The sequence below is a fragment of the Populus alba genome, chromosome 4, assembly GCF_005239225.2.
Source record: "Populus alba chromosome 4, ASM523922v2, whole genome shotgun sequence".
NCBI classification, from domain to species: Eukaryota; Viridiplantae; Streptophyta; class Magnoliopsida; order Malpighiales; family Salicaceae; genus Populus; species Populus alba.
The window spans coordinates 11595094-11620837 of NC_133287.1; the positions used below are offsets into that span (position 1 = coordinate 11595094).

Genomic DNA, 25744 nt, shown 5'->3' on the forward strand with positions numbered 1-25744 from the left:
GTTACTGTTATGACCACTCCTTTCCTCTCTCTTGCCCAAGCTGCCTTGCTTGCTGTTTCAAACTGCCCAAACTGCCCTATGTTGAACACTTTCCCTCTTTCTCAAGCGCGTCTGTCTGTCTGATTCTCTCTCTCAAAACTATTTTTGACTAAACTTCACAACTGGGCATCACTGATTTCCTCTGATAATCACTTGTTTTTCTATTTTTGATGGTTTTGATGATTTAAAGTTTGGATCTTTGAAATTGGTTTTCTTTGTTATGATTAATTTGATAACTTTTGATTGAGTGTTTATATTTATGAAGATGAAGATGGGTTTGAGTCCAGATTCTGTAAAGGTAAAGAATTTTAAGGAGAAATCAAAGAGCAAGAAAAATAAGAAAAATCAAGGAAATGAAAAGGACGAGGAGGATATTGGATGTTGGTTTAAATTCAGGTCGACGGGAAGCTGCATGCCTTCAAGATCAAAAGTTGATAGCTCTTTAAGTGGCATCTCAACTCACTATGGTAAAAATCTCTCTGTTTTTTGTTTTTTGTTTTTTTTTCCTGTAATGTTTTGATCAACTGATATTTTTCTTAATTTGGTTCAAGGCAAATTAAGAAAAAGCGAGTTAAAAGTGTTCCCGAATTTTTATCCTTTTAGTTAGTACCGTTAATTAAAGGGCGTGTTCAAATTGATGGACCCTTTTTGAAGATTGTCATCTCATGATGATTTTAGTGTGGCATGTTGTTCCTTGATTAACAGGTCTATCGTGATCAGTTACCATATTATCCATGCATCGAATAACATGACTGCAACTAGTTCTTCAATGTACTAGATTAAAATTCAGAAATTTATCACCTTTCCAATTAGTTCTTTTGAGAAACGTTGTTAATAAGTTGTTATGTATAAATATTAAGAGATAAATGTACTTCTGGATTTTAATAATAGCAAGTAATTGCCCATTACTTTGATTTTCAGTGCCAAGTAAATCTAAAAACGAGAAGAACAAAGACCAACCTGTTGTTCCAGCTATGTCTTCTACTACCACGACTAGCAATGCAGAGAGTGCATCCTCACTTCCAACATTCAGTGAGGAATTGAAGCTTGCTTCTCAGCTCCGAAAATTTACATTTAATGACCTTAAATTAGCAACTAGAAACTTTAGGCCTGAGAGTCTTCTTGGGGAGGGTGGGTTTGGGTGTGTCTTCAAAGGTTGGATTGAGGAGAATGGAACTGCTCCTGTGAAACCTGGCACTGGGCTTACCGTTGCAGTCAAAACCCTCAACCATGATGGACTTCAGGGTCATAAAGAGTGGCTTGTATGATCTCTCTCTATTTGTCACTTCTATCTTGGTCTTTCAAATGCTAGATGATTTTTGTTCTCGGAAAAATAAAAGATGATTCTCTTACTTCATATTATAAGTCATGTTTTTTCACAATATTTCAGGCTGAAGTTAGTTTTCTCGGGAACCTTCTGCATAAAAACTTGGTGAAATTAGTTGGTTACTGCATTGAAGATGATCAAAGGTTGCTGGTGTATGAGTTCATGCCTAGAGGAAGTTTGGAGAATCACCTCTTCAGAAGTATGTAACTGCAAAGCTGTAGCCTAGAATTTTCCTTATTTATCCCAGATGTAATTGCTTATCAATTTTTTTTCTTTGTGCCAAAATTAGTGTATGTTACCATGATTTTCTATGCACATAAAACCAATACCTTTCTTATGTTGACATACCTAAATGTTTCAAAGATGATACATTCATGATATGCTTATTTTACCACAGAAAAGAGCAAGATCTCCGATGCACATAAATTAGCTTATAGAATTGAAGTCTTTTAGAAAGTGTCAAGGCTCTTGCTATGTACGTGATGTACTTTTCCAATACTTATTCCATAAGTCTTAGAGCCTTCAAATTTTATTGACACAATGTTGTAGAACATTGGAGATTAGCATCCTTTAGATGTGCATCAGTCCACTTGAAGGTAAATAACTATTAGGCCATCACTTGCACTGGTATCTGTATATTAATTTCCCAGTTTAGTGGTTTTTTTCATGGCCAAATGAGCAATAGGTCCAACTGTCTGAAGCAGTGTCTATTGCTCTGCCTAAGAACCAACATCACTGTAATATTGTTTATTGCATTCTAGTCAGGTAGATAGATGTTGTGTTTGATAAAAGTTGATTTAAGTTTAGGAATTAGTATTGACTTTACATAGTCTTGAATTGTAGGAGTCTGCCATTGGGCGTACTTCATTTATGTGAAACTTATCAGCTAGTGGCAACATATTCCTCACAAAACCTATAAACCTCCTCTAGATGGAGCGCATCACTACCACTTTGGAAGAAGGATCTATTGACGTATCATGTAGAAATAGGTTTCAGAAGATTTTGAATGTTCAAGGGATTTATATAGTGGCTTCATTGGTTTTTTCCATTTATTAACATGTTTTGTAACCTGTTTTTTTTTTTCAATAAGTAAAAGGTAGCCAGGAATTATTGCTCATCTCTGATCTAACTACTTCGAAAGTCTGCCTATTAAAAACCTACTTCGGATGGTATCTTTCTTTCAGCAAATGATTTTAGAGCTCCCTAAATCTACACATATTCTCCTTTCTCTTGTGCTCTTCTTGCTTAAGATATTCATCAGCAATTGATGTTTAATGTTCTCTGGTAACAACCATGTTCTGTGCAGAAGGGTCCTTGCCCCTTCCTTGGTCTATCAGGATGAAAATTGCTCTTGGTGCTGCACAAGGTCTTGCTTTCCTTCACGAGGAGGCTGACAGACCAGTAATATATCGTGATTTTAAAACATCTAATATATTATTAGACGCGGTACGTCTTAACATGTGCATCTATTGGAAAATTACTTCACTAATCATTTCCTCTTTCCAGTCCCTTTCTGATTCTGATACATGACATTACTATTTTAGGACTACAATGCCAAACTTTCTGATTTTGGACTTGCAAAGGATGCTCCTGATGAAGGTAAAACTCATGTATCAACCAGAGTTATGGGAACTTATGGCTATGCTGCCCCGGAATATGTGATGACAGGTGAGTGGCTCTATTTCTTTTTCCTTGATATGTGTTTATGTATAGATGTATGCATGCCTTTGAATGAATAATTGTAGGCTAAATAGTAAAATACCACCTGAGCTAAAAATTCCCTGATTTTCCATACTAAACAATATGATTTTTTGAATGCAGCCCTTATGTTAGGGTTTTGTTGGGAAATTGACAAAATGAAAATAAATAAAAAACCTTCCTATTCCTCTTTTTCTCAGCAATAATGATAATTAGGGAATTCTTTCTCAGCTTCTGGCAATTGGAATCAAAGATGACCAAATATAATGGCTTCATTCTATTGCTATAATTATCACAACACCACCACATCATAATATATGAGTGAAAGGAAGAACATGTTCCTATGTATGATGCATGTGGGTTTGAAGAGGCCACAAATCCTATATCACTGAGAGAGGTTTGGGGGGGTTGTATTTCTGTAGAAGAGAACTCCCTCCAATGTCGTTGACTCTAGAGAGTGAGTGTCATGGTCCTCACTATGTCTGTTACCACTCAATCTTGTTAGTCTGATAATTAGGGAATTCTTTTTCAGCTTCTGGCAATTGGAATCAAAGATGACCTTATATAATGGCTTCATTCTATTGCCATAATTATCACACCACCACCATGTTGTAATATATGAGTGAAAGGAAGAACATGTTCCAATGTATGATTTAAACAGCCATCTTCTGGCCTTTAGGCATATGGACTCAAGCTTGTCAAGAAAGGTGGAATGTGAGATGGAATTTGGATTAAGTTTCCAATTGAGTTCGAACTCCTGTGTTTCTGTATTTCTTGAAATTATAAGATTAGACACCCTGGTATCAAATTATAAGATTAGACACTCCATATTTCTAGAATCAATCATACAAAACCTTTTCTTCTGCATAATGGATGCTATCACTGAACTAATTTTCATAACAGACACCTTGCTGTCTTTTTGCTGGAGTATTGCTTGTTGATCAGTACGTATCCTTGTCTGTTGTGTTTATTTAATTCTTATGTCTTCCACATTGGTTTAGGACATTTGACATCAAAGAGTGATGTCTACAGCTTTGGAGTAGTTTTACTTGAAATGCTCACTGGCCGAAGATCCATGGACAAAAACCGACCAAATGGGGAGCACAACCTCGTGGAATGGGCAAGGCCACATTTTGGGGACAAGAGAAGGTTCTACCGCTTATTAGACCCCCGTCTTGAAGGCCATTTCTCAATCAAAGGAGCTCAGAAAGCCATTCAGTTGGCTGCCCAGTGTCTAAGCCGTGATCCCAAAGCCAGACCCCAGATGAGTGAAGTTGTTGAAGCACTAAAGCCTTTACCAAACTTAAAGGATATGGCTAGCTCTTCGTATTACTTTCAAAGTATGCAAGCAGATCGTAACAAGTCAAACATGAATGCTAAAAATGGCACTAGAACACAGGCTGGATTTGTAACAAGGAATGGACAGCCATTGAGGAGCTTAAGTGATGTGCGTGCTTCTCCATATAACCAGCCTCAGCAGTCACCAAGACCTAAAGGGAAAAGTTCATAGCACTACACTATAATGGCATTTATAATGTATCTGGTTTCAGCTTTTTGGCAGTAGCTTCAGCAGTTTGAAATAGCACCGAGGGTTGTTCCATCATTTGTCGGAGCAGCCATGGGGTGGTCTTTAGTTCATCCACCATGTTCTATCAGTAAATTGATGGAACGAGCCTCCTGCATTGTGTGGTTGGTAAGCATCGAATCTGGGGAGGTTCATTCTGCTTTACTCCCTGTTTCTTACCTGTCAAATGTGTCGACTCTTAAGAAGTCATATATTGGAGACTGGAAAGATATTGAAGTCAAGTTGAGATGTCGATGGAGGTGAGGGGTAAGAAGAGATTTTAGTAAGCTTGATTGTACATTGATGAGAAGGGAAGTGTGAGGCAAATTTATGTAGCTATTTAATTCTGACTCGTCATTTAATATATAGGATGCTGCACTCTCTTCCCATCTTTAATTGCTTCTCTTTTCACAGATAGGTTTCTTTATCACAGAGTTGATGGAAAATTGAAATTCAAGTGGATCTTGAAGAGGGAAACACAAGGTAATATAATGTAAAGATAAATATATAAAAGGTCTCGTCTGGTTTCACTTTGAAGTATGAAGCAAATCACCTGCTTTAAGGGCAAGATTATTAATACTTGAGCATGTTTCTTGTTCTCTGCTGAGTGCTGACAAATATGGAAATATTATAAATGCGTTCAATTGTTTTCAAAAATAAAAAATAATAAAAATTCATTTTGGTGATCGTTGTTGGCTCATCGGATGATGAGTTGAAGGTGGGAATAAGCTATTGGGTGTTTGGCTCCAAGGAGGAGGTTATTGTGAAACCAGTTGCTTGATGGATTTGTCTTGCGAGTGCAAGAAAAGGTATGAGATGGCCATGAGCCATGAAAGGGAGCATCCCAATTTGTTTATTGGATTTAGATAGTGTTTCGCTGCTTTAGCTTTGCTTTTTTTTTCAAACGCAGTAATACGGTGTTTGGTTATCTTCAGCAGCTATGTTTTGATCATGAGACCCATAAAAATTGATGTTTTACCTACAGTTTTGGGCAAGCAAGTTTTCTTGGATTGTTCATGTTAATTGCACTGTTCAATAAACAGTGCAATTAACATGAACAGTGTATATGATACACTGTTCACTGCACTGCGTGAACTTAACCTTATATATATATATATATTAGTGTGTTAATTTTTTTAACATTTTTTTTTTAAATTGGAGTAAATTTTATACCTGGTAATATTTAATCTAATTTTATTATACGCTAAAATAATTATGAAAATTGTAATTCTTATCGGATGTATTTCATACATAATGAAATTGTAGATACTTTCATGGAATAATAAAAAATATTTTATATTAAGTAAGTATGATTTATTTCATGATGTAATAGTAATAGTTAAATCCACAATATTTAAATTAAAAATCATCAATATTAATATATATTTTTTTAAAATTATTTTATAACTTCAATTTTAAAAGCATTTTTAACCAAACACATTAAACTACTTTTTCTTTAATCTCAATTTCAACCACAGTTTTAACCAAACACTTATTTTTTCAAACCAACCTTAACTAAAATCAGTTTTTATAAAATAATTTTTTTTTAAATCACAACTACAACAATTACCGTAATACCAAACACTCTAATATTATTTTGTTGAAGTTTGTGCTGACAACTGAGTATGGCTCAAGCTTTTGGTTCAATTGTGAGGGGACAAGAATGCTGGCCTCCAGATAAGAGGCTTTTGAAGGGAATGAACTTATAATTAATTAAGACATCCTGGCCGAGTTGTTAAACCCAATCATAGACAATCCGATCAAATGCTTAGGTCATGAAATCAATTCATCTCTCACGATTTTTTTTTCTTTTTTCTTTATATATATATATATATATATATATATATGACACAATTGAATTTGTCAGTTTAAAGGCAACCCACCCCAACTGATAACAAAAGTTTGAAAATGAATTCTTATTTTAAAAAAGATGAAATTAACATGTAAAAAACCTCTCAATTCTATCCTAAATTTAAAATTAAATTATATAAAAACTATTCTAACATAAACGAATTGATTTAGTCGATCTAAAAATAACTTGAATGATTATTAAAAAAAAATTAATAAAGAAAAAATTAAAAAAAAAAGGAAATGAGAAAAAAAAGTGGGTTGAATTAAAAATAAAAATAAAAGTAAAAATAAAAAAGAAGCTTCACTATTCATATAAATAATAAAATTTCATAATATTTTCCACATCTTTTACTTGTATTAGGTAATATTTAAAAAAGCAATTTTCTCTTAAAAACAATATCAAATTAATACTCAAAACATCATATCCAACTTTTTTTAATTATATTTTTTAGAGCAGTTAAAAGCAATACTGAAGTTTAAATTAATAGAAGATAACTACTGTATTTAAAATAAATATATAACTAAGGTGAAGAGAGTTAAGATTTTAAGATAGAAAAACTTAATAAATTATTAAAGTTTTTTAATAAAGAAAACCGAAGCAAACTAGGGGTAATTACGCTAAAAAATCAATAATAAAAAAAAAGAGTAAAAAATAGATCAATTGTAGACATAAAAAATTCATCATTGTGTAATTGTACCTGCAACTTTTTTTTAATTGACAATTGTAACCACTTTATGTCATCATTAATAAAGACTTAAGATGAAATGTAATAAATTAGTATATTTGTCATTTTATTTTTTTTTTTATGCATATAAATATAAAAAGGATAAATTTTAATTTTTAATCTTACATTTTTAAAGATAAATATGTTGTGTCATTTGAACTTTTTAATTTAAATTATGTATATTGTATCATTTGAATTTTTTAATTGAAATAGATTATCAAATTAATAAATAATTTTATTTAATCAACTTTCAAGAGTTTAGTACTTTAAAAAATTTACATTAATTTGGGCAACCTAAAATGAAACATTGATAAGTGATTAAAACTTTATAAAAAGATATTAATACAATTGAAACTCTAAAAGTAGAAAATGAATTTACTCAAAACTAAAGTAAAGAGAGTTAATTGAAATTAACTCTTTTGTGAGTTGGGTGCCTTTCATCGATATTTTTTAATTGTAATTTCATCGTCTCAAATTATATGATCATAGGATGATATGTTTTTGTATTTCTAATTTTTCATCCAAAGTGTTTAGGGATTTTTGTTATTATTACTTAAATATCAATTTTACAAAATAAAAAGTTTATTAGTAGTTAAAAATAGAAATTAAAAAAAAAAAGACCAAAATCTATCAAAAAATACCTCACATTGATAATTGTGTAGAAATTTCATTTTAATCCCTATACTTTTCAGTTATCCTTTTTTTGGTCCCTAGAATTTTACCATTTCACATTTCAATCTAAAATCTCATTTTTTGTTTACATTTCAATCCTTGAAAATTGAGAGAAAAGTGAGATAGTTATTGAAAAATACTAAGAAGAGATAAAGTTGTTGGTTCCTGACAACACAACCACCAAAAAGGACGGTCATGGTGTCAATGAGTGGAAATTTTTTAGAAAGTTTGATGGAGATGGTTTTTCTCTCTCGCAATGTTAGAAAAAGTAGATCGGAGGCTTTAATTTTTTTTTTTATTTTTTAGAGATATTAAAAGTTGTTTTGTAGTTGCAAATGAGGTTTTAAAAGCTTATACAATGTTTTTTTAAAAGTGATTTTAGGTGTAAACAAGTTGAAAAATAGTTTTTTGCAATCCAAAAACTCGAACCTTGATTCTCAAGTCACTAGAGGTAATAAAACTATGTTGTAGACTGTTGCACCTAACATCGCGACGACCACACCCTCTTTTCTATAGATGGGGAAAGGGTTTTTTGTGTGGAGGGGGGGAAAGATCTTATGTTAAAAGTGAGTTCTCACATAATATTAAGCTTATTAAGAAAAAAAGTGTAACAACCCGAACTTTTAGATGTAATTTTCATCTTTCCAATTGTCAGGTACGTGAAAAATAAGAAATTTTCTTTTATACACAACATCATAACAATAGTCTTATACTCACCGTCCATCAAATTCATCAATAAACGCGATGCTACATGATTATACATGCAAAATAGTAAGGTTACAACACTTCATTGAATTACATACATATAAATTTATTTACAAAACTTTTAACAGACATGATAGGGACTTACCTAATGTGTAAGGATAAATATCACAACAACACTTTCTATAATGAGATTGAGATCTTCAAGGGAAAGTAATTGTATTACATATAAAATCATGAAAATTAGAAGAAAAAAAAAACATATGTACCATCATGGTTATTATTATTTACCAAACCATATGAGCAAACACGACATCTTTAACACATTTATAAACAAATTAATTTTATGTTAATTTTTCGATTTGCAATATTCTCTTCAACAATTGATAAACTCTCATTTTCTTTGTTATACTCATTGAATAATCATCATCATACATACACTAGCTCCTTGATAAAAAGATCTAGTTCTTCACCCATCTTGTAACATTCATCATTTATGTTTTGAATTATTGAATTCATGGTAACGTCGCAATCATCTTTATTTGTGTTCTAATATAACCATCTTTATAAAATCATCATAAGTACTCCTTGTTCGTAGTCTAAACCAATTTAGGGTTCATTACCCATTACCATACCCATTGATCATACTTTAGCTTAATTATGGATTAATCAATATCAATTTTTAATCTCAATATCTATTATACCAATTATGGCTCATCCATATATTTCTCAATCTCAATATATTTCACACCTATTTATGGCTCATCCATATATTTTTCATTTACAAAATGCTTTATGTCTATTTATGGCTCATTCTTCTATTTTTCTATCTCAAATATTCTTTATGTTCATTTTTAATACATTCAAATATTTTTTTCCATCTTAAATATTTCTTATGTTGCTTATCCATATATTTCTCAATCTCAATACATTTTACATCTATTTATGGCTCATCCATGTATTTTTCATTTACAAAATGCTTTATGCCTATATATAGCTTATTCATCTATTTTTCAATCTCAAATATTCTTTATGTTCATTTTTAGAACATTCAAATATTTTTTCCATCTTAAATATTTCTTATGCTCATTTTGGCACAATCAAATATTTTACGAATGTGATTGAAATTTATAGTTTCCTTGGGTTAGTGGAATATTATAGAAGGTTTATTAAGGAATTCTCCACTATAGCTATTATAATGACCTGATTAACTCAGAATGAGATGAAATGGGAATGGAAGAAAGAGTGTGAAGAGAGCTTTTAGGAGTTAAAAAAAGGCTTACAACAGCACTGGTGTTGACACTTCCTTCAAGAATTGTAGGATTGTTGGTCTAAAGTAATGCATCAAAAAAGGTTTGGGTTATGTATTGATGCAACATTGTAATGTGATTGTTTATGCCTTATGACAATTAAAAACTCATGAGGTTAATTATCCAGTACATGATTTAGAATTAGCTATTGTAGTGTTCTCTTTAAGGGTATGGAGATACTATTTAAATGGGTTTCAAGTTTGGATTTTTATGGATCATAAAAATTCGAAGGTATCTAATGAAACAAAAGGAATAAAATATAAGACAAAGATGTTGCATGGAATTTATCAATAATTATGATTGTGTAATAGAGTATCATCCGAGGAGGGCAAATGCTATTGCAAATGCTTTTAGTTGTAAAAACAAGAGTTTAAAAACAAGGCATTGGATACGTAGAGTGATGATTGAGATGGAAGAGAATTACAAGAGTTTAGAAAGATTGATGCCAGGATAGAAATTAAACCTAAGAACTCTTTATTAGCTCAGTTAAGAGTGAAGTTTGTACTCAGGGATAGAGTGCTAGAAGCTTAACAAAAAGATATCAAAGTTGGTAAGATAAGAGACAAAGTAATGTTAAGAATTGAAATTTTATTTCAAATCTTGAAGGATGAAATGATAGTATTTGGAAGGCAACTGTACAATGTAGAAGACAAGGCATTGAGAAATAAAGTACTATGGAAAGCTTGTGAGTTGAGACTCATAACACACCCTGGGAGTACAAAGATGTACCAAGATTTAAAAAGTTTTACCAGTAGCCAAATATGAAGAGAATATTAAAATAGATTGAATAAGTTTGAGCTAAATCAATATTTTTGCAAATTGATTTACTTAACGTAGGTAATTAATACATATTGTCATCATTATTTTATATAGGTTTGATATAAGCAATGAATGATCATTCATGGATGTATAGAGATTCACCCTAAGAGTTACAGAGGATGAATTATTGTAAGAGGATTCAAGGTTTTATTAATTATACATTATCTAATCCAAGAAATATTAGTAGAGAGAGTATTAGATGTCCATACAAGAAGTATAAAAAGGGTCTATGAAGAAATATTTGTATTGGTATGCACACAAAGAACTATCTATTCCTCATGATATCATTATAGAAAAGATGGTTAGGTTAATTTCTAGTTTTATCAATGTGCATAAAATTGTAAATGACATTAATAATCCTTAAAGAAATATGGTTATGAATATAATAAAAATGAATTAGAGTCAATCAATGTCTAATTATAAATGAAAAACCTTATGCAGATGTGATCAAATGCAGACGTGACCAAATTCTTTCTCTGGTTTCTTTTCATAAAATCACGTAGAGAAAGAAAGAAAGAAAGAAAGAAATTGTAATCAACCTATTTCAAAGCCTTGACTGGAGCGATGTTTATACTACCGAGTCTCCCACACTGCTCCCCTCTGCTCGTCACTGACTCGAAACCTCCTCACTGAATCTGAAATGATCTGCTAAGATCCCCAAATCCTCAACCACCAACCTTTTGCTCCTCTGCTTCACCAAAATGCCCACCACCACCACCACCCTCCTCCTCCTCCTCCTCCTCCTCCTCACCACCACAACTCCCTCCCCAATCCCAGGCCTAGACTCTTTCCTCTCTCACCAATCATCTCTAGATCCTCTTTCCACCAACGATTCCTTCCCCTCCCTCCCTCTCTCCCTCAAAAAATCCCTCTCGCTCTCTTCCCCTCCCCTCCACATCCCTTCCTTAATCTCCTCCCTCCTCTCCCTCACCGTCGAACTTTCGCTCAACATCCGTCTCGTCGGCCCCTCCTTCCCCTCCTCCTCCTCCTCCCTCCTCTATTCCTTCCTCTCGACCGCCCACATCGCCGACCGCTTCCACGTCATCACCACCGACCCCATCCCTTCCCAAAACTCCCACCATCTTTCCATCAAGCACTCCCCCCACCTTGACATTTCCCACGCGAGCTCCGCCCTCTCATCTCGCCTTTCCGAGGCCCTTAAATCTGCAGTTTCCGAGGCAACATCTTCCCTCCGAACCCCTCTCCTTTCCATCCCTTACGACACAGTTGACCGGATAATCAAGCAAGATTTTGATAGAGAAAAACCTGTGCATGGGGTTTATGTTTATTTGATTAATTTGGGTTCGCAACACAAGAACTATGCCTATAGTTATTCGGCTGGAGACTCCTCTCCTGGCCTCACTAAATGTTTAGGAACTATTTGGACTGGTAAAGAGAGGTATCTTTGGATTGATCTATCTGCTGGCCCTGTTGATTATGGCCCGGCTTTATCTGGAGATGGGGTTTTGCCTAGAGGTGAATTTCACCCTCTTGCGGCAATGCACGGGCGACCAAAGTCGCAAAAGGCGTTGTTAGCGGACTTGGCGTCGTTGATTTGGAGTGCTTATCAGGTATTACTTGTGCCCTCTTTGAGAATTCCTGTGCATTTTGAGAATTCTTTGATAGTTGAGTTTATACATATTTATGGGTCTGAAAGTGCTAAGGATTTGAGTGGGTTTGATTGGAAGAAGATTGAGAGGACGTTTATGGATGAGGCTAATGAAGGCGGGTTGTTGTTGAGGAATCAGAATTTGGCGTTTAGGAATTATGAAGTGAATTATGATCAGTGTCCCATTTGTTCGTTTGCGATTTCCAGGTCAATTAATTCCTATACTTCGAGGTTCTTGTTTGAAAATTATACTTTAATTGTGAGTGAGTATTTGGACTCGAAGAGATTGCATCAGATATTGTCTGATTCCGCTGAGGAGTTTAGGAGGATTGCAGGCATCCCTGAGGAGGATTTCAGTAGAGTGCTGCCTGTTTATGTGTTTGATTTGGATTACAATATGATGTTGATGCTTGATCGGTATCATCAATCTGTTGCGTTTAGGGATATGATTATTGCAGTGAGGACAAAGACTACACAGACTGTGAGTGATTATAGCTGCAATGGTCGTCATGTGTTTACACATACTAGGATGCTTGAGAGACCGCTTGTTGGTTCTATTCTACAAAGCATGTGGGGAGTGTCACCAACCCATTTGTCATGGAGTCCAAGGCATAATAATACTTTGGTGGATTATACATGGAGTGTTGGACAAACTCCATTTGGGCCTTTCTCAGAGATTTCATCTTTGTCGTTTGTGCAGAAAGATTCAGCTCGTAGAAATGTGCTGTTGACGTTGTTAAATTACAGTATAACTAGTGTTATTGATGTTCTTGAATCAATTGCGGCACATGGTGGGGACAGAAATCTCCTTAAACAGAATCGGCATAATGAGTTTGTTCAGAGATGGAACCTGTTCAAGTACAAGCTGGACAAAGCAATTTCTGCAATATCACATCTGGACTTTGACATGGCTTTATATTATCTGCAGTCCTCTGACCATGATATGTATGCCATTCACTCTCTGGTCTATCATGCATCCCAGGAATTGGAGGCATCACTTGTTTGTTTTAAGGACCCACCATTTCCATGGGGTTCAGCGTCTATGTCCGCTGTAGGGGTCTTTGCTCTCTTTTATGTTTATTCTAAAAGAGAGAGACTTTTTAGAAATAAAAGAAAGCAGTTTTGAAGCTATTTAGAGGAATAGAATTCTGTATCATGTGAACACAATACAACAAACCTCCTTCTGTGAGGGGTACATCTGAAGGTTAGAAATTAATGTGCAGTTTTCTTGACATGCTTACTTCAGTAGAAGCTGATATATTGCCATGTTGTCCAGCTTCCATTGTTTGCTGTAATTCTGTAATTTCTCTACTTTTCTAGCTAAATGCTTGTTTTTCACATTTTGCTGCTTCCTTGATCCCATCGTTTTTATTTTTTGGTACATTTGACTGTCAAGGAAAATGGAACCATCTATGCACTTGAAAGTTAGGGGAGCTGTAGCAGTTCTGAAAGCTATATGTATTTCGATCATGCCTTGTGATTGAACTGGTTTTGGAATTAACCTTCGGATGCTTATAACAGTTAGGGATTAAGGCACAACTTGTAGATCCAGTCATGCTGCTAAGCTTATACAAGTTAGGGACAAATGTTCTGGGCTACTTATTTTTTAAATTATTTAAAAATTAAAGCCATGCTTTCATAAAGGTCCTATTAATTTCAATATTTTCTAAGAAAAGTTCAAATAGTACTTGCCATGTTAAAGGTTAATGAGCTCTTAGAAGCTGAATTGACTTTATGGTTCACCGGGGCCATTTCATGGAGATTTTGAGTTTGTTGTAATGGATTATTTAGTATTTGTGACTGCATCTGCTTTAGTTTTTGAGGTCCTTCTAACCAGGTGTCAACTACTGAGTTTCTCATTATCATCGGCCTCAAATTTGTGCTTTACTTGGATTGTGCTACTTTTCCTGTTAAATTTCTTGGTTACTCTATTTATGTGCTTCGTAGTCCGGTAAATGCAGTATGGACAGAAAGGGAGTTAAAGAGTAGGCATTAATAGTATACATCTTAGTGAAATGCAGTTGCATTTGAGAAAATCAAGTTTTGTGGTTTAGACCCAACTTTCGTGAAATGCAATTAGGAAATTATTCAATGTTGAATAGAGAACATGATGCACATTCATTTGCAATGATTTGATGCAAGAATCTTGTGTTCAGACTATTTGGAGAAGGCAATTGAGTTATTTCAAAGTTGACATTGTTGTTTGCAGAATGATGGGTGTTATTAATGCCAGTTATATGGAGTGGAGCGTAAGTGTAGGAGCTTTATGCATGTCCTGTATGTTGTTGTGTTTTGAAAGTGTTTTTGTTTTTAAAAAAATTTATTTATATTTTTCTTTTGTTTCAAATTAATATTTTTTTAGTATTTTTAGATTTTTTGATGTAAAAGTAATTTTTAAAAAATAAAAAAATATTTTAATATATTTTTAAGTAAAAAATATTGTAAAAAATAACTGTTACTAAGATGCATGTTATTTATGCTGTTCAACAGGGGTCTACAGAATTAATTAAAGTGTTTCAGGAATTTGGAACTGCGGTTTGGGTGCTAGGTTTCCAAATTTATTCAGCTCCCCTAGTGTTTGTTGTCTTAGGAAGCAATTGTGTTCCAAGTATAATTAGTCTTTATTTATGAGTTGATCATTAGAATTCTATCTGACCTTTAAAAGTGAATGAGAAAGCTTGGGTGGCCTGCTACGTGATGCAATTACCCTTTCAGGGGTTTTGTTCGAATCCTGCGAAGGAGGGTAGGGCTTTGTTGAAGTAAACCCTGGATAATCATCATGCCTTGTCTTACTTCCACGTAGGAGGACAACCTTTCAGCAATGGTGAGCTACTGTTATAGCTAGAAACTAGTTAGGTGACTATAAAAAAATTGGATTTTGATGCTGGCAGAACTCAAGTTATTTGGGTTGTATACAGGCTTGAATCTTGAGTCATGTACACCTAATGATTCAAGATTATTTCAGGATTCAAGTTTATCTTGGGTCTTGGTATAGCCCAAGCGTCACATGTGATGAGGCATGCTCAACCTACTGGCAGGCATCCGAAACATCACGTATGCAAAGAGGTGTGCCTAGCATTGAGGTAGGAGTCCCAACTCCACGTGTGCACTTGGTCAACCAGCACAAAAACATTAGCCCGAGCATCACATGTCTTCACGTGGTTTTTCTTCGATAATAATAACATTTTTTTAAAATTTATTAATGATAATAATAATTATTATTATTATTATTTAATTTTACCTTGCAAATCAAATTTATGGTTGTTTTTTAATATTAAGAATAATTTTTTTTCTAATTTAGTAATTATTTTATTAATAATATTAATTATTATAAAAATAATAATATTTATAACACAAAAGATAATATTTTTAATATTAATACTTTTGTTTATAGTAAAAATAATAATATTTAGAACACAAATAATAGTATATTTTTATATTAAAAATTTGAATTATTATAAAAATAATAATATTATAACACAAATAATAATATCTTTGATATGAATACGTTGAATTATATAAAAAAATATATTTTGATATGAATAATTTAAACTATAAGAAAAATAATAATATTTTTTTATATGAATACTTTGTATTATAAAAAAAAATATATTTACAATGTAAATTATAATATTTTTTTATATTAATACTTAGAATTGTTGAATATTTTTAATACTATTGTGCCACGGGCTTACTTTTTATTTTTATAAAACCTATCATAAAAATTTATAATATAAATAATAATATGTTTTCAATATTAATAATAATATTTTCTTTCAAATTTATTAATTATTTTATTAATAATATTAATTATAATAAAAATAATAATATTTCTCAAATAAATAATAATATTTAGAATCCTAGAACTCAGTAATCTTGGGCCTTGATGAACGATCCAATAAAATTGAGTTCTTACACAAGACCTATTGATTGTGAGTCCTAATGCTGGACCCATTCCCCTTTGGTCCAGCACCATGACCTAAGCGTCAAGTGTCTTCAAGTGGGGCGTAGGCATGGCTCACTTATAGCGCAACCCAAGCGCCATGTATGCACAGGGATGTGCCCAACACTAAGTCAAGAGCCCAAGCGTCACATGTGCGTTGGGTTATGCCCAACACAGAGGCAACAACCCAAGCGCCATGTATGTGCTGGGGTTTGCCAAGCATATAGCAGCAGCCCAAGTGTCATATGTACCCATGTGGTTTTTCTTTGATGGTAATAATAGTTTTTTAAAATTTATTAATGATGATAATAATAATAGTAGTAGTAGTAATTTTTAATTTTACCTTTCAAATCAAATATATGATTGTTTTTTAATATTAAGAATAATTTTTTCTAATTTAGTAATTATTTTATTAATAATATTAATTATTATATAAATAATAATATTTATAATATAAGATAATATTTTTATTCTGATACGTTGGAGTCTAATCACACTCTATATTAAATTTTAGGTCATTTTGGACATTGATTGGTTTAGGTTGCAAATTTAGTTTAGTTTGTAAAAAGACAAGTTAGATTTGTGTCAACTATTGAAACTTGCTTTGCTAATTGATTTAGGTAGTATACTAAAGTTTTATTCAAGGTATTTGGATGTTAATCAAGTCGTTTTTATAATATTTGCTTCTGATTTTTTTTTTATGTCTTAAAAAAAAACATCCATATCTTGTATGAATTTTCTTTTTACTTGTGAAATTGTAATTATCGTTTTTTTTTGTTTGTTTTCATATATTTCTTACTTATAATTCATTATACATATTTAGATTGCATTACTAAGTTGTTCTATTAGTTGTGTTGAATTTATAAGCGAAAAGCCAAATAGAGTGAAACACCAGGAAAGAGTAAACATGTGAGGGAGTGATTGAGGAAATATTTTTTTCTTTATCACTAAAATATTTGTAGATTTAAAGATTTCATAAAACAACATTACAACACCACCAATTAGGAGTTAGACTTTTCAAATTCAAATGGTAGCACAACAGATGGAAAGGTTGAATAGAGTAATAGATAATTTGGAGGATAGGGAAAGTTTTGATGCTGAAATTGATGGTTTGTGAAATAGGGTTGATCAGTGTGGATACAATGTTAGGAGGAGTGAAAGGCGTGTTAATCTCAATGTTGACAATGATTTTGATGAGATGGGTGATGAGAATTATGATAGTGTAACTTTAGGTCATAGAGATCAGTTTGGGTATCTTAGAAACCATAGGTATGGGGGGGTCATGAAAAATTGATAGTTTAACCAAGGAGATGATAGGAGTTATGGGTGATTTTAGGTACCGTGTGATGGGGTAGATAAGAGTTTGGATAACATTATGATGAAAATTACTTTGTTTCAATGGAAAAATGATCTTGAGATATATTTAGAGTGAGAGAAGAAGATAAAGCTTATATTTGATTGTCATAACTATTTAGAAGATAAAAAGATTAAGCTTATCATAATTAGGTTTATAGACTATGCCATTATATTGTGGAATCAGTTTGTGTTAAGTCATAGAAGGAATCGTAAGAGGCTTATTGAGACTTGGGAGGAAATAAAGGCTATTATAAGGAAATGTTTTATCCTTAGTCATTATTATAGAGAATTATATTAAAAGTTACAGTGTTTGAGCCAAGAAACAAAGAGTGGTGATGAGTACCACAAAGAAATGGAGATCACGAGGATATGGTGCTTATTATCGTGGGTCGCGCTGTAACGTTGCCGTCGATGACAAAGACCTTTGCCGTGCCTCTTGATGAGGTGTGGTGTGTTGGGAAGGGTTTTTGGATTCAATCATAAAATTATGTTTAATGTTTAGGAGTCGCCACCTAGTATTATGGTCATTAAGAACCTATGGTCTACGAGAGTCTGGGTAAGGGATTAGTTGTGCAAGGAGAAGATGCATGACATCCAATGCATCTTACCTAAGGTAAGCTGTATTGTTGTTTGATTGTTAAGTCGGGTTTCTATTCATTGGTCTTTTCTAAGGTTCAAGGTAAATCTCTCTTTATGAAAAAGTTTCTACTTTACTGGATTAAATCCTAACCGTTTTAAAATTCAAATTTTAGCATCGTATTTTTTAATTAGGGTTATGTAGGAGGACTATATATTGCTTTCTTTGTTGCAAAATTTAGCAGCCATAGATTATTGAATAAAATTGGTGTTTTGCTTAGAACAACATATTTTTCTCTTTGTTTAAACAAAGAATAATCGAACCTACCAGAGTATAACTGACTTCGTGACATTCTTAATTATACTTCTCGTTCATGATTCATTAATCATTGATTGGGAGTTCATACCAATAAGTAATCTTTATGTCATACTCCTATTAAATCTGATTCATTAACTTTCTAGGATTTGTTTTTTTTTCATGCGTGGGTTACGTGACTACATGATCACAAAGTTCGTATAAAAGATGGAAGAATAACCACCCATTTTTTTCATTGCATGTATTAGATATATCTAACAAGAATATCTATACACATCTTGGTAAGAAAAATAAAAAAAATCATAAAATATAAGAATTTCATCATATCATTATCTCTGAAAAAAAAAAAATATAATTACCACATCAATATTGGGGTAATAAAACTTATATAATCTAAGAAATTTTGCAAGTACAATTAATGAAATTGAAATCTTCAAATAAAAAAAATACATGTAATTTGCCACCATATGCTTTTGTTTCCATCTTCCTACCCACGCGGCACACAAAGAAAGGAAACAGCGTTCACCAATTTGGCGCTCAAATCCAAGGGTACGGGAGTTGCTCTGTTCATGCCTGAGACGTGTTTGGCATTGTATTTTAGAAATATTTTTAAAAAGTTTTATTTTTTTTATTTGAAATTAGTATTTTTTAAATTATTTTAATATATTAATCTTAAAAATAATTTTTTTAAAAATAAAAAAATATTAGTAATATATCTTTTTAAATAAAAAAAACTTTTAAAAACAATTCCAACAACACTCCGGACACATAGTAGAAAGCAAGAAAATCCCTCCCAAGAGGCAGAAACTCGTCCGCGCTCACACACACTTTCTCTCTCTGTTCTCTGAATAAAAGTTTTGCAGGAGCAATGACTGACGGTCACCTCTTCAATAATATCTTTCTCGGAGGCCGTGGAGGCACTGTAATTACCTTCTTTCTCTCTTAAATTTATTACTTTTACTCTTCGATTTTGAAACCATACCTTGTTTGAACCCTAATTCCTTTTCTTTTCGTTTTTTGTATTTCAATTCTGCCTTTTGAGACCCTAATTTTATTCTAATTCCTACTTTGTCTGTGTTTTGGGTTGGAAACTCATGTGCTTAGATTGTTGTTCATGAAACCCTAATCAGTTGGCTAATTCGTATTTGGATTATTGAACAAATTGTGAATAATTGGCAAACAATCGTGAAAGATTATTAAAAAAAAGCGATTTAAGGTTTAGGTTTGACGGGTTGCTGAGAAAAGTTAGTATGGATGCATGAAATATTGGTTTTATAATAACCATTTCTTAAGTTTAAACCCTACTATAGTCAATATGATACCTTTGGTATCGATACACTAATTTTTTAGATTTGAGGCTTTATTTATATGTGATTTCTTAGTGAGTTCATGGTATTGTTACCCTAATTTGTTGAAATGCCTTGTAACATTTGGAGTCTATTTTTTCGAATGGAGAACAAGAAATAGAATTGAAAATTGGAATCTCATATATGTTCATATTGTCAAATTCAGAACCCTGGACACCTTAAGATATCTCCAGGGGGGATTCTATGGAAGAAACAAGGGGGTGGTAAGGCAGTTGAAGTTGATAGAGCTGACATTCTTGGAGTGACATGGATGAAGGTCCCAAGGACAAATCAACTCAGTGTTCTAATTAAAGGTGGACCTTGGTACAAGTTTACTGGATTTCGTGATCAGGTTTTTCTCCAACGTCCTTGTTATCTAATTTTTATAGTCAGAAGTTATTTGTGCATTTGTCTTGATGTTCAGAGAGTGTGTATTCAATTTGAGTGGAAATCAAGGTAATTTATGGCCTTTCCTCTCAAACTTTGAACATATTGATCCGCCTTGTAACCTTGCCTATCTCTACCTGCATGGCTTCATGAACTTCTCATCACATTTAAGTTTCTGTGTATGTAGTTTGTGGGTCTGCTAAATGATCACAATAGCCCTGGTGCATGTCAGTGACCGTTTATTAGTTACAACTTCTACTGAAGTTTTCAATTTCCTTTTTCCTTGTAAGTTTGATGTTTATAGTTTGTGATTTCTTACCTTGCTCATCTTTTGTTGGCCATGTAGGACTTATCTACCTTGACCAATTTTTTCCAAAGCCATGGAATAACACCAGAAGAGAAGCAGCTATCTGTCAGTGGTCGTAACTGGGGAGAAGTTGACTTAAATGGTGGGTAACTTTTTTGGACTTGCCTAGTTGCTGGATTGTCTTGCACCCTTTAGTTTTCTTTATAGCCTTTGTTGTTTGACAGTAGTTAGCTTCTTTAGTGGTATGGCATTCTTTTATTCTGTCTTTATTGTGCTGTTGCCTTGTATCTTCCAATCATTTGTAGGAAATATGCTCACATTTCTGGTTGGTTCGAAGCAAGCATTTGAGGTATCTTTAGCAGATGTTTCACAAACTCAGATGCAAGGGAAAAATGATGTCATCTTGGAGTTCCATGTGGATGATACTACTGGAGCAAATGAGGTCTGTTTATAGTGCTATTTGTCCTTTCTGAACAGTGCAAGCCATATGGCTGCATTTCATGCATATGGGTCCACAATCCAGAATTATATGCAGGGGTCACCTCTATCACATTCTTGTTTTCTTCATTGCAGAATTGCATTAAGTACCTAGTAGAAAATAATGGTTCTGCATTTATATTTTCTTGTTTAGGATTGATGCTATCATTTAGTAATTATGTTTTGTTATGTTTACAGAAAGATTCGTTGATGGAGCTAAGTTTTCACATACCTAATAACAATACCCAATATATTGGTGATGAAAATCATCCTCCTGCACAGGTGAGTTTCTTCCTTGTTATGACAATCATCTTTTTTATGTCCTATGTATCTACTGATTTCTTGTCAATTGTTTTTTTTTAGGTTTTCCGTGACCTAATTGTGCAAAAGGCAGATGTTGGTGCTGGAGGTGAAGAAGCTGTTGTTACATTTGAGGGCATTGCAATCCTCACACCAAGGTAGAAATCGCAGACCCTGATCCCCCACCCACCCTCCCATGCATACTTGCATGCTCACCCATGTACTTCCATGCAAAAGCTTAACTCAATCCATGTCATCTGCTGGTTCTTTAATGCTACTCTTTTAGATACATATGTGACTTGTAAAACCATTTTTCAATTTAGGGGTCGGTACAGTGTTGAACTTCATTTGTCTTTCCTGCGGCTTCAAGGACAGGCTAATGATTTCAAAATCCAGTATAGCAGTGTTGTCCGCCTCTTTTTGCTTCCAAAGGTTTGCTTTAATTACCTGTCCACTTATATAATAAGCATATGTATGTTTCAAATGATGATTTCCTTAGAGCCTTGGTATGATTTCAATCAATCATGTTCATGAAAGGTAGCGTTTAGTTACTGTTTCAGGATAAGAGAGACGGAGATAGTGGGACAAAGGGTGCAATGTCTCTTTGTATTTTTTGTATAGAAATTCACTCCAAAACTGTCTGAAAGATGGACTTATTTTATGTTTTTGTCCCTATCTTTCCAACCAAACACATTTTTGTCCCTATTGTCTGTCTCTTTTATCTTGAGACAATAACCAAATGCTATCAAATGATTGCTAATGGAATCTAATGTGAGCTTGCTCGATTTCTTACAGTTTAACCAGCCACACACCTTTGTTGTCGTGACTCTTGATCCACCTATCCGTAAAGGGCAAACTCTATACCCGCATATCGTGTTGCAGGTATTATTGATTGTATTACATTTGAACATCAATTTGTGTTTTTGGATGTGTTTGGCATTCATTATTCTATTTTGTACAGTTCGACACTGACTTTGTAGTTCAAAGCAACTTGTCAATGAGTGAAGATCTTTTGTACACAAAGTACAAGGACAAGTTGGAGCCATCTTACAAGGTAATAACCTAGTTACATTCTGATTCGATCATGCTTCATGTGTTCTTCTTCTTCTTCTTCTTTCAAGAAGGTAATCATCTCTTGTGATGTGGATATTTTAATCTAGGAGAGATTGGCTTGCAAGTTTGCATATAAAGTTTATTTGTGTTGTGGATAAATAGGGACTTATTCATGAAGTGTTCACCACTATATTGCGTGGATTGTCTAGTGCCAAAGTTACTAGACCAGGAAAATTCCGTAGCTGTCAAGATGGTTATGCTGTGAAGTCATCACTGAAAGCTGAAGATGGTGTCCTGTACCCACTTGAGAAGAGCTTCTTCTTCTTACCCAAACCTCCAACCCTCATTCTTCATGAGGAGGTATAGCTCTGCAAATTTTGTTCCTGATTAGTTCTTTGATATGCATATGATATATTTCAATTGGTTTTGTACATGCTTGTTTTAATTTTTTGTCTTTCGTCATACAAGATTGACTATGTTGAATTTGAGAGGCATGCTGCTGGTGGCTCAAATATGCATTACTTTGATCTTCTTATAAGACTTAAAACGGAACAAGAACATCTTTTCCGTAACATCCAGAGGAATGAATATCATAATCTTTTTGACTTCATAAGGTTTGGTTTATTTCTCACCTGACAGTTTGATTTTACACTGTTTTCAATGGCTTTACCTTTCATTTAATCATACAGTGGGAAGGGCATGAAAATTATGAACCTGGGAGATATGCAGACCACAAAAGGAGTGGCTGCTGTTCTTCAGAATGATGATGATGATGCTGTTGATCCACATCTTGCACGCATTAGAAATGAAGCTGGTGATGATGAGAGCGATGAAGAGGCAAGTTCTTTTCTCTATTTTTGAATTTTGTGTCTGCAAGCTTGTAGCTACAGTATCTTTTAATTGTAGGGTTCCCTTCATGTAAATACATAGCATTATGTGCACCACTCTTGTTTGCACTCCATTTTCTACAGTTTTCCTATGCCTCTATTGAGATCTAACAGTTTTGCGTTTATGCAATTGAATCTAAGCATGGTGATGTTGCAGGATGAAGATTTCGTCCTCGGGAAGGATGATGGAGGTTCTCCTACTGATGATTCTGGAGAGGAAGAATCTGATGCCAGTGAAAGTGGAGATGAGAAAGAGGCAATGCATTTATTTTCCTTTATCTTCATGCCCTATTGAAGAGGATTTGTTATATGGTAATTCGATTGATTATATTTCCAAATAATGGCCAATTGCAGAACCCTGGAAAAAAGGATTTTAAAAGGGAGGTTTCATCTTCCAAGGCTGTTACAAAGAGGAAAAGCAGAGACGGAGAGGAAAGCCAAAAGAAGAGAAAACCAAAAAAGAAGAAGGATCCCAATGCACCGAAGAGATCAAAATCTGCCTACGTGATCTTCTCGCAAATGGAAAGGGAGGTGGGTTCATTGCTATTCCATTGAAATCTCTGGTCATGATTTGCTCTTTGCTTGTTTTGGGTATGCTAATTATATTATTGTGTTTGGCAAAAGAATGTGAAGAAAAGTAACCCAGGAATTGTGTTTGGGGAGATTACAAAAGCACTTGCGGACAAGTGGAATGCTATGTCAGGTTTGCTTTTGCTTTTTTAGGTTATTCCCCAGATATCTCGCCAATATTAAAAATATTTCACCGTTTGTTCTTACCTGTTCAAATGCAGCGGAGGAGAAAGAACCGTACGAAGAAATGGCTCGAGATGATAAACAACGGTATAAATCGCAAGTAAATGATTACAAGAACAAGAACCCGCAGCCAATGATGGTAGACTCTGGATACGAGTCTGACAGTTGAATAGATTGAAGCCCTATGCTCTAAGACTTCTCTTATGTTTGATTTTCCTGTCTTCATGCCATTGGTTTGAGAATTCTATGTTTCCATGGTGCCTTTTTCCTTGAATCATGCAACGTCGCAAAAGAAACTTGTTATGAAAAAGAAAGGGTGGTGTCATGAAGCATTAGCGTAGGTACTTTTGTGGCTACTTTCAGCCAGGAATTGGGTGCCTTTTCCTCGGGTTAAAGACAATTAAATGGTTTTATAATAACCATCTTACCAAAGGAATCCTTCATGGCTTAGCATCATAACTAGATATGTTCCGCCGTGAAAATTTCAACATGAAAAATTGTCAAGGAAAAAAATTAAGTTCTATACTCTTGAGTCACAGGTCCAATTGATTATTTAAATAATATTAACAAAAAATATATATAACAATGATAGATAAATTGACAAAAAAAAACATAAAAAAAGGTAAGAAGAATTTGATCTATACTTGTATCTAAGAAAGAAAAAATTGAAAAAAAAAAAAGTGATTAATTTTTAAAAATTAAATGAGACTATAAAAAAGAAAATTTTTTAAGTTGAAGTTTAATGTCTATTAGAATGTTGCAAAATGAAAATAAAAAAATATATAATTAAAAAAATATTGAAAAAACTCAAGTTCAGGATTCTTCAGTTGTGATATAAGGATAATTAATTCAATGTTGATGGCAAAAAACAAAAAATAATTCAATATTGATGGAAGAAAACAAAAACAAAAAAATTGAAAAAGCAATGGAAAAAAAATATTAATTAACCCGAGTTAAACTATTAACTTCACGACCATATGTATATAATTAGGATAACTTAATAAAAAGGAAAGGAAAAACAAAACAATACAACAATCAATTTCTAATAAATAAAATATTAAAGGATAAAACTAAAATAAATTATTTTAAGTTTTGACACTAATAACTCTAATTATTAACCTGAGATTAATTCCTAAATGAGGCAAATTATAAGAAATAATAAAGCAAAATTTAAAAAAAAAATAATTTTTTTTTTTAAAAAAACCTTCGAAAACTCAAGTAATTTTTCTAAACTCAGTCTAATTTCTAAACTCAAGACCTATGAAATTCACATGCAAGAAACTAGGGGAATTGTTTTTTTTTTATATATACGAACCCCCATTTCATTGTAAATGTGAATTGTGTTGAATTGGCCGTGAACTGTGTGTTAAAATATAATATATTAAGTTTATTGCTTTTTTTTTTCCTTGAGGTCTTTTCAGCGTATGCCATAATTGTTTTACTTGAATTTTTAATATAATTGAGAAATGGATGCTTGATTGAGATTTTTCTCTTAAACTTAGAGGGTCAATTGAGACATAAAATATGGGACACGTCATAAATCTCAAAGGAGGTAATTCAGATACACAAGAAATAAAACATTAATTATAACTAAAATAGATCAGTTCTTTACTATGAATTATATAATCCAAAATAAATTTTTTTATTTCATTAATTTTTTTTTTGATTTAGTTTGTTAATATTAATTTTTTTTTCTATTTAGTTATCATACTCTCATGACACAGATT

General features: G+C 33.1%; 3 protein-coding genes across 4 annotated transcripts; all 3 read left to right on the forward strand.

Annotated features, from left to right (window-relative positions):
• LOC118055100 (serine/threonine-protein kinase PBL34) lies at positions 1 to 5024 on the forward strand. 2 transcript variants are annotated; one of them, XM_035066899.2, is made up of 6 exons: positions 1 to 506; positions 961 to 1301; positions 1430 to 1565; positions 2673 to 2812; positions 2911 to 3034; positions 4066 to 5024. In XM_035066899.2, exons 1-6 carry the CDS (start codon positions 299 to 301, stop codon positions 4572 to 4574), a joined length of 1458 nt encoding a protein of 485 aa, XP_034922790.1. In that variant the 5' UTR covers positions 1 to 298; the 3' UTR covers positions 4575 to 5024. The 2 variants fall into 2 exon arrangements, with proteins under 2 accessions (XP_034922790.1, XP_034922791.1); XM_035066900.2 differs by having other exon boundaries at positions 2676 to 2812.
• Positions 5025 to 11167: 6143 nt separating this feature from the next.
• Positions 11168 to 13656, forward strand: LOC118055102 (uncharacterized). Its single transcript, XM_035066901.2, has one exon. The coding sequence runs from the start codon at positions 11409 to 11411 to the stop codon at positions 13440 to 13442; it is 2034 nt and encodes a 677-aa protein (XP_034922792.1). The 5' UTR covers positions 11168 to 11408; the 3' UTR covers positions 13443 to 13656.
• A 5592-nt stretch (positions 13657 to 19248) lies between these two features.
• On the forward strand, positions 19249 to 24331 carry LOC118055103 (FACT complex subunit SSRP1). Its single transcript, XM_035066902.2, has 16 exons — positions 19249 to 19429; positions 20020 to 20205; positions 20587 to 20689; positions 20853 to 20989; positions 21223 to 21306; positions 21388 to 21482; positions 21648 to 21756; positions 22120 to 22206; positions 22286 to 22378; positions 22540 to 22737; positions 22846 to 22991; positions 23067 to 23214; positions 23422 to 23520; positions 23619 to 23795; positions 23889 to 23967; positions 24056 to 24331. The coding sequence occupies exons 1-16, from the start codon at positions 19376 to 19378 to the stop codon at positions 24184 to 24186; spliced, it is 1926 nt and encodes a 641-aa protein (XP_034922793.1). The 5' UTR covers positions 19249 to 19375; the 3' UTR covers positions 24187 to 24331.
• The last annotated feature ends 1413 nt before the right edge of the window (positions 24332 to 25744 follow it).